Source organism: Nannospalax galili, unplaced genomic scaffold (assembly GCF_000622305.1).
Source record: "Nannospalax galili isolate Female #2095 unplaced genomic scaffold, S.galili_v1.0 scaffold77, whole genome shotgun sequence".
NCBI lineage: Eukaryota > Metazoa > Chordata > Mammalia > Rodentia > Spalacidae > Nannospalax > Nannospalax galili.
In genome coordinates, this window is record NW_008341457.1 from 982856 (window position 1) to 991930 (window position 9075).

The following is a 9075-nucleotide window of genomic DNA, read 5'->3' on the forward strand; positions in this document are numbered from 1 at the left end:
ACTTGGCCTCCCTATCGCTGACCCTGCTAGACAAAGGTGAGAGCACCCAGACTCCCTGCCTCCCTGTCACCAGGCATCGGGGTGTCCCTGGGGTGGGTTGAGGCCTGAGGACTACATGTGGGTCCCAATGCCCTTGTGATGGCTTAGCCAACCTTGGGCATCCTGTGTGGGTGAACGTGGAGTGGAGGCCAGGCAAGTTCACAGGCACCTGTATTCACACTGTCACCTCTGCCCCCCCACTGACCCCACAGAGGACATCAGGGATGGACAGGGCAGTGAATCGGACGCTGATGGCCACAGCCTGGGGGAGCCCATGGTGAAACGAGAGCGTAATGACCCCAGCCACTCACTGCAGGGCATCTAGCCTCTCCCCAGCGCCTTCCATGTGCTTCTGGAAGGTGTTGCCTGGACCTCTGGGGTCTCTGGGCTCCACCACACCTGTGCCTCTTAGATCACACAACGTTTACCATGACCTGAGGGGGTCCCCAGTGCAGCCACCCCCAGAGGACCAGAGTCTTGACAACCATTATTCAAGCTGCCCACGCTCCTGCCCAGGTGCCCGGAGTCACAGCCACAAACCTGTCCCCTGCCTCAATACCCTGCTGCTGTAGGTCAGCCTCGGGCACCCTGACACTGCTGCAGGACCAGCCTCGGGCACCCTGACAGCTCCTCCCCTGCACCAGTAGCAGCTTAAACCATAATTTAAAAGAAAAACCTGGAAAGGGAGAAACAGGCCCTCCTCCCTGGGCACAGAATGGGGGAGCCCAGTGGGTACCCTCAGGCACGGATGCCCTAGCCCATCCTTATGGGGCACCTGTGTCCATACACACACCACCCAGGCCTCTTTCCACCAGGCCATGACCTCAGATGGATCTCACATGTGAATGGTATCCATCAGTATCCACCCATGGCCATCATCCACAGCCCCCACAAAAAGCAGATCCCAGAACCACCCACTCATGTCAGCCAGTCAAACCCACAATCAGGGTTCGCATGGGCAGAGACCTAGGTTTTCTGTCTAAGTTCATGGCAACATTGAGCCAGCCCAATAGGCCTGGACCACAGTTTCAAGAGGCCACATGATGGGCAGCCAGTCACATGTCCCATGGGCAGCACCCTACAATCTACATGCACCACAGTGCCTGACCCCTGCAGAGTCTTCCAGAAAACCACCCCCCGGAACAAGCCATCCTGGAGTGCTCTGACCCTTTACCACCCTCCCAAATGTCCTTTTTCAGGGGACAAATGAAAACCTTGACCACACCTGGCCCTGAGTTCTAGACTCCCCATCACGTGGCTGTCACACCGCACCACAGTTGCCGTGTGCAAGAATTTCTGACCCCAAAAACGGCCCCACCCCAGGAAGCGCAGCCTCATGAAATGTAGTAGTTTCTCTCGGAGAAGTGCTTATCCCATAGTTCTGTGCTTAGTTCTTAGATTTCTTGAGAATGTGTCCTTGCAGTACATCCAGCCTCAGTGCTGTTCACACAGACGGTACAAATGTAACTCACATGGCCTTTAAATTAAGCCTCGCCTCACAGCAAGTGGGAGCCCCATGCACCCCTCGATCTCTGCCAGGGGTGCTGCAGGTTGAAGAAGGGGACCGGAAGGGGAAGATGCACATGTATTATTGAAACAAAATGTGTATCTAGCTGTAATGTCTGGCCTTCGGTTTAACACAGATGAAATCAGAGAGGAAGAAAGTCTCTGAGTGCCGCCCCCGCTCTGGGGACGTCTAAGTTCAAGGTGACTTTTTGGAAGGACCCAAGTCCTTTCCCTGTGGAAACCAATAACAGACTGGCATTTTGTGTTCTGCTCTGTGTCATACTTTGTGGAGTCTGGGGGGGGTCACAATCTGCATCCAGCCCCCTAACGATGCTCCAGGGGACCTGTAGATATCCCCTCCAAACTTATGCTAGCACAGCCAGCCCCCACACCAGCCTGCTGACTCCCCAGAATGAAGGGGCTGACCCCTGAATCTTCCAGAATGAATCTGTGTCTCCACAAGGCCAGCTCTTAGCTGGAGATGGGGTGGGGTGGGAAAGGGCGCAGGGGTGACGGCATGTCCCCGTCAACTCTCCCCAAACCACTTCTTAGCAGCAGGCCCACATGTCTGGGGGAACAGGGAGTCAGCCCTAGCTCATACTCCTCTATCCCAGTAATGGCGCTCAAGGGCCCCTGAGAGGGAATAAAGATGATGCTTTTCCTGTTGCCGTGAAAAAGTACCTGACAACTTAAAGAAAGAAGGAAGCGGTTTATTCTGGCTCATGGTTCAAGGGTGCCGTCCATCATGGTGCGGAAGGTTTGGCAGCAGGAGTGTGAGGAGCTGGTCACATGCATCTGCAGCCAGGAAGCAGAGACAGGAATGCTGGTGCTCAGATCACTTTCTAAAACAAGTATGTGGCTGGAGAGCTGGCTGAGAGCCCCAGCTGCTCTTGCAGAGGACCCGGGTTCAGTTCCCAGTGCCCACATGGCAGCTGACAACTGTCTGTAACTCCAGTTCCAGAGGCATTGCACACACATGGTACACTTACACAGCAGACAAACACTCATACACATAAAACAAATCCAAAAGCTGTATAAAAACAGACCTTTGCCGGGCGTGGTGTTGCACACCTATAGTCCCAGCACTTGCGAGGCAGATGCAGGCAGATCTCTGTGAGTTCAAGGCCAGCTGGAGCTACAGGGAGACCCTGTCTCAAAAAGATCAAAAAAAAAAAAAAAGTAGGTTTTAAGGATTTGAATACAGGTTGCATGAGCTCTTTCCTGCCTGTTTACCCCGTCTCCTGGAGACAGCAGCCCCTTCAGGCCTCCCCAGCACCCAACATGCACCCCAACAGGCCATGCCTGTCCCCACAAACAAGAAGCTTAACGCTCTTCCCATCAAATGATCATCAAGTGTCCACATCACTCCCCATCCTTGCTGAGGTCAAGCCCAGCTCCCCAGGGGCAATTTGCAAAGACCTCCCAACAGCAGAGTTGGCCACCTGCCTGGCCTCCACCAACTGTGTTCTTGGGGACAGGTGAGTTGCTGGGATGGGAGGTGGGAGCTGCCTTCCAGAGCCTGGCCTGTGTGCTGTGTCTCTAGCACAGTGTCCACCCCTCCAACTTTGATTCCAACTGCCAACTAAAGACTGCCCTCTTTCAATGTGGGAGCACTCCACTTCTCAAGAGGTCCTCCAACACTAACAGTGTCAGTTGACTTGAACTTCTGAGCCTCATCCCTGCCGCCACTTCCCCAGTGCCGGGATGACAGGCATGCTGGGCCAGTGCTCTGTCACCTGCGCTCCAAGTACTATGCTCTACCCATTGAGCCAGAGCCTCAGCACCTGTGTTGATTTCTTTTTTTAAAATTTGTCTATTTAGGGGCTGGAAAGGTGGTTCAGCGGTTAAGGACACTGTTCTTGCAGAAGACCCATGTTTGAATCCCAGCACCCACATAGCAGCTAACAACTGTCTGTAAACTCCAGTTCCAGGGGATCTGACAGCCTTGCACGATATGGATGCACTTACTTACATGCAGGCATAACACTCATACACGTAAAATTTTTTTAAAAAAAATTTAAACATTTATATTTTTATTTCATGTGTGTTTTGCCTGCATATATGTAAGTGCACCCATGTGAGCAATGCTCACAGAGGCCAGAAGAAAGTGTCAGAGCCCCTGGAACTGGAGTTATGAATGGTTGTTAGCCACCATGTGAGTGTTGGGAACTGAACCCAGATCCTCAGCAAGAGCAGCCAGTGCTCTTAACTGCTGAGCCAGCTCTCCAGCCCCTATGTTTTTATTTATTTTATTTTTTGGTCTTTTTTGAGACAGGGTCTCCGTGTAGCCCCAGCTGGCCTGGAACTCACTATGTAGACCAGGCTGGCCTCGAACTCACAGAGATCTGCGTGCCTCTGCCTCCTGAGTACTAGGATTAAAGGCATGTGCCATCACACCCGGCCTTGATTTTTTTAAAAAAATACTTTAGTTTTATGTGTATGAGTGTATTACCTGCATGTATGTAAGTGCACTCATATAGTGTAATGCCCATGGAGGTCAGAAGAGAGCGTCAAATGCCCCTGGAACTGGAGTTACAGATGGCTGTTAGCTGCCATGTGGGTGTTGGGAATTGAATTCAGGTCCTCTGCAGGAACAGCTAGGGTTCTTAACTGCTGAATCATCTCTGCAGCCCCTGTGTTTTGATTTTTTTGAGACAGGGTCTTGCTTTGTAGCCCAGGCTACCTTCAAGCTCATGTCAGTCCTTCTGCCTCAGCCTCCTGAATGTTGGGATGACATTCCACCAACACCTAGCTCCAACTTCTGACATGTGACACCCCAATTTTGAGATTCCCAACTGGACTCTGACAGCCTCTGATGACTGCTGGGTTCTCCCTTCACACCCCCCTGCCATGTGAACTGGACATAGTCTTGCCCAGTCAGAACAAGGGGACACATGTCTACATATGGCCTGCATCCCCTGGACCTTGAGGCCACAGAGGGGACACAAACTGAGAGATCAAATCGCTATTTAATGGTGTGGTGGCTCCTGGGTCCAGCCTGGTCCTGGGGCAGCAGTGCCAGCCAGGCCCACAGCCTGCTTGTTCCTTGCATCCAACTTGCCCTTCTTGCTGGTCAAAGCTCCCTTTTTCCCACATGGATGGGACTTCAAGCCAGGGGCCATGGTGTCAGCGACAGGGGGCCCTGGATGGGGTGGTGGTGGCTCATCATCCAGTGCTTTAAAGTTGAAAAAGTAATCGACATTGGTCACTACATCCAGGATTTCGGGGACACTGTAGTCAAAGGACAGCAGCTCGTCCGGCAGGTGCAAGGAGCGGATGTCAGCTGTTGAGTCACCCCCACCACTGCCACTGTCCGGCAGGCCAGGCCCAGGGATCCTGTGCAGGGTGGCCTCGGGCTCTGCACCTCCCGGGAGACAATCAAAAAGTTTCATGGCATCTTCTAGAAGGATCTTGTCTGGCAAGAAGAAAGCATGGGCCACTTCAGGGGGCATGGCCTCACCTGTGGCCATGGGGGCCACGTCCTCTGCATCGGTCACCCTGGGCTCCACAGGCCCTGGTGGGCACCGCAGACCCGGCCTCGCCACACAGCCACCCTGCGGCTCTCTGGACACCTCGACAGGTCGCATGGCCACCTGGCCATCTTGGTACAGGCCAGCCTGGCCACCAAGGGGGCTGTAGGGCCCAGGTGGCAGCACGTGGTCCATGGGGAGTGTTACAAGCATCGGTGATGGTTTGCTTTCTTTGGGGGTCAGTGGGGGTACCAGGCCTCCTCCGAGCATCTCAAGGAATTTGGGGGGCCCTCCATCCCCCACAAAGCCCAATGCCTCAGGCCCAGGCTCCTTAGGTACAAAGTAGGACATGACGTATTGAGAGCCACTCAGGGCCAGCTGGTAGTGAGGGTACAGTGGAGGCGGTGGCCCTGGGGCCTTGAGGTAGGATGGGGGCTCCAGCAGGTAGCCACCAGGTTGGGAGGGATCCCCAGCCACCGCCGGCTTGTACAGGGATGACCGTCCGAAGTCAGAGGTGGCCCACTCGATGCGGTATATGCGGGGGTCGAAGCAGCAGCCACAGGGGGCCATATGGAAGCCTGCAGGATGGCAAGCCGGGACACTCAGAGGTCCTCACAGACAACACCATGGCCTCGTCTGTGAGGCCCAAAGGAAACCGTCTGTGCCTTTGGGGGTCATTTGGGGAGTAGAGGCAAGTGCTTGGTATTTGGAGGTTCATGGCAAGGCAGAACATACGGAGACTGGGGTCTGGCATGGGGGTGACATGGGTTGGTTTCTTGTGTTTTTCTAGGAGGCCATGGCCTCGGGGGGTCTACAGGATCCAGGTGCAGGCCTTTAGAGCCTTAACTAAGGACAGGAGTTACTGAAGAAAGTTTTAAACAAAGAATGAGTGGCCTGGTCTCTGGGCTCATTTCAAACTATGGGACACATTTAGCTCAGGAACACATTTAGGAACCTGTCTGGGGCAAGGGAGGGACCCGCTGTCAATGTTGGGGTCTCATCTTGGGGCAGGGGCCTGCTAATGGCAAGATGCAGGGGTGGCTGGCCAGTACCTGCTGGAGGGGCTGGAAACACATCTTTATCCGTGTTGGGGGGCTGGTAGCGCAGGCTGGCGTTGGCTGTGGATAAAGGCATCGGGTGGGTGGGGCCAGGAGCCCAGGCACCATGGCCATCACACACCCCTGCAGGCTATCACCATCGTACCCACGGCAGGAAGGGGCTCCAGGCCACCTGGCACCTCGACACCCTTCAGGCCCTGTAGGCCGAAGCCTTCCTGGGGAACAGCTGGGAAGTACTGGGTTTTGGGGTGCTGCATGGGGGAAACGGGGCCCCAGGTAGCAGCAGAGGCACCTCAGAGGCAGAGCCCCACTGGGTTCTGTTTGCCCTGTTGCTAGGTGTCGGGTTCCAGGCCAAGACCAGGAAACCTGTCAGGTTCTGGGGTGAGGTGGGCAGGTGGCAAAGAAGGTGCCTCCCACTACCTGTACAGGCCGTCCTGGGGCAGGGTGCCCTGAACCACAGCCCTGAGGATGCTCGCCAGTGAAACAGGGTGGCCAGGAGGCTCCAGGAAAGAATTCAGAGTGTACAGGGACCAGAATTCAATCAAGGACAGATAGGGAGAGGCCACCTTGTCACAAAAACTCTTAAGAAAGCTGGGTATGGTGATGCACACCTGTCTGTCTGTCCCAGCACTCCAGAGGTGGTGCACACCTGTCTGTCTGTCCCAGCACTCCAGAGGTGGTGCACACCTGTCTGTCTGTCCCAGCACTCCAGAGGCGGTGCACACCTGTCTGTCCCAGCACTCCAGAGGTGGTGCACACCTGTCTGTCCCAGCACTCCAGAGGTGGTGCACACCTGTCTGTCCCAGCACCCCAGAGGTGGTGCACACCTGTCTGTCTGTCTGTCCCAGCACTCCAGAGGTGAGGCAGAAGGATCAGGAGCTGAAGGTCACCCTGGCTGCATGAGACCTTGACTCAGAAACCAAGATGGAAATTGAGGCTTGGTCTGGGTAGAGTGCTTGCCTAGCACCACTGTAAAGTGAGTGTGGTGGCTCCAGTCTCCCAGCACTCAGGAAGTGGAGGCAGGAGGATCAGGAGTTCAGTGCCAGCCTGAGTTACATGAGACCCTGTCACAAAAAAAAGCCGGGGGGGGGGGGGCTCTAATCTAAATGACAGCACATGCTTCTAATTTCAGGGGTACTCGCCTTTAATCTCAGGTCCCAGAAGGCAGAGGCAGGTGAATTTCTGTGAGATGGAGGCCAGCCTGGTCTATACAGTGAGTTCCAGGTCAGCAGGGCTACAATAGTGAGACTCTGTCTCAAAACACAAATAAAAAGAAATTGTAAAAGAATAGAATTTATTGTCTTCGTTGCTACTTGTAGGCGTTGGCCTTGTGCTTGGGCAGGAAGACAAAGCCCGGTGGAACTGGTCCAAGCAGCATCTCACTGTGGGAACAGGAGTGGCAGGTCAGGCCTGACATTCCCGGCATTGCCTTGCAGAGCCCAGCCAGGCCAGTGGGTACCTGATTCGAATCCAGTCTGCAGCCTGCTGGCTGGCCATGAGTGTCTCCAGGTGGTCCCGGCCCAAGTAGTAAGGTGGCCGCTCATTGATCCTCTGAGGGAGTCTCTCCAGTAGGCCCACAGGCACATACCTGTGGATTGGGGCCGAGGAGGCAATAAAGCCAGGTGAAGCTTGTGGCTACATGTCCAGCCCTGGCCTACCACTCACCCAGCCTGGTGCCCACCTGCACAGGAAGGAGAGCCACTCTAGAAGAAAGCGCCGGGTACGCTCCACACCCTGCGTGTCAGAGCCCCAGTGCTCCAGGCCATAGTGGGTGAAGTCCTTCAGGATGTCCAGGCGTTCAGTTGATGAGATGTCCCAGTGTCTCTGTTCTTTGATCTCCGTAAACAGCCAGGGCTTTAGCAAGGCGCCACTGCAGTGGTCAGAGGTGTACGGTCAAAGGGGACTGTCAGTGGGGATGGTCAGCAAGGACCTGGCACCTCCTGGCCACAGTCACCACACAGCCCAGGCCTCTCCCATCCATTAGCTCTAGTTGCATAAATTTCAAGAACACACGCCCCACCCCAATGGCTGGCACTCACCGGGCAATCATGACACCTGCAACCCCAGTCTGCATAGCACGGTTGGCATCCTCAAAGGACAAGATGTCCCCATTTCCTGAGGGGACACAGAGTATAGTTGGGGGACATCATGGGTCTTGGAGTTTCCAAAACCTGGCATCCTCCCTGCTGTGGCCTAAGTGGCCCTCATGACTTCTGGCACCTACCAAAGAGAGGCATGGGGCTGGCCACCTTGGCGCACTGCTCAATGTAGGGCCAGTCGGCCAGCCTGGTGTAGCGCTGTTCCCGAGAGCGACCATGGAGCTGGGAAAGAGGCCGCGGGGGACAGAGGCAATGAGGCGGTACAGAGTGATAATAAGAATCAGATAGAAAGGGGGAGGGCCATGGCGATCCCCAAGTCCTGACCCCATGGCACCCTGACCCACCGTGACCAGAGCAACACCCCAGTCCCGGAGCTCAGGCAGCAGGCGGTGTGCCAGGCTCACACGCTCCTGGACACCTGTACGCATCTTCACAGTCAGAGGTACATCCAGCACCTGTGGGGATAAGTGACAGAGAAAACACGTGGTGCCACCCAGTAGGAATGGGGGTACCATGTGAGATGGAGTACATATGGGGATGGAGGTACAACGTGTCTCTGGGGAGCTGGGATTACCTCATTCACGCCCCGAACAATCTGCTGGAACTTGGTTGAGCGGTTCATGAGTGCACAGCCACCACCCTGTGGGACATGGGGACCTGGTGACCCCCAGAAATGCAGAGATAGCCCCCCTCACAGTCACCTGCATGCAGCTGAATTCTCCGCCACTCAACTTGGTACTCTGTGTGTCGGGATGGGGAAACTGAGGCATGAGGTCAGCGGGGCTGGGGGCTAATACTGGGTCACCCCCATCCTGGGCTCCAGGGATGAGTGATCTGTCACCTTTTATTGATTTTTTTATTGTGTGTGTGTGTGTGTGTGTGTGTGAGAGAGAGAGAGAGAGA

General features: G+C 55.1%; 3 protein-coding genes across 3 annotated transcripts in view; 1 reads left to right on the plus strand and 2 right to left on the minus strand.

The window, feature by feature from the left end:
• Positions 1–1813, plus strand: part of Rfx2 (regulatory factor X2) — a 68069-nt gene extending 66256 nt beyond the window's left edge. Inside the window, exons 17-18 of the mRNA XM_008836919.3 lie at positions 1–36; positions 252–1813. The exon at positions 1–36 is cut by the window's left edge and continues 1 nt beyond it. Of these exons, the coding sequence (XP_008835141.1) occupies positions 1–36; positions 252–364 (149 nt within the window). The 3' untranslated portion in view covers positions 365–1813. The remainder of the gene's footprint in view (positions 37–251) is intronic.
• Positions 1814–4227: 2414 nt separating this feature from the next.
• On the minus strand, positions 4228–6730 carry Prr22 (proline rich 22). The gene is given in 4 exon segments (XM_008837240.3): positions 4228–4544; positions 4547–5593; positions 6068–6133; positions 6219–6730. Coding segments are annotated over 4 exon segments (1326 nt in total). The 5' UTR covers positions 6331–6730; the 3' UTR covers positions 4228–4443.
• Positions 6731–7350: 620 nt separating this feature from the next.
• Positions 7351–9075, minus strand: part of Dus3l (dihydrouridine synthase 3 like) — a 5357-nt gene continuing 3632 nt past the window's right edge. Inside the window, exons 7-13 of the mRNA XM_008836920.3 lie at positions 8747–8812; positions 8517–8627; positions 8298–8394; positions 8113–8188; positions 7755–7943; positions 7533–7661; positions 7351–7455 (exon numbers count right to left, since the gene is read on the minus strand). Of these exons, the coding sequence (XP_008835142.1) occupies positions 7383–7455; positions 7533–7661; positions 7755–7943; positions 8113–8188; positions 8298–8394; positions 8517–8627; positions 8747–8812 (741 nt within the window). The 3' untranslated portion in view covers positions 7351–7382. The remainder of the gene's footprint in view (positions 7456–7532; positions 7662–7754; positions 7944–8112; positions 8189–8297; positions 8395–8516; positions 8628–8746; positions 8813–9075) is intronic.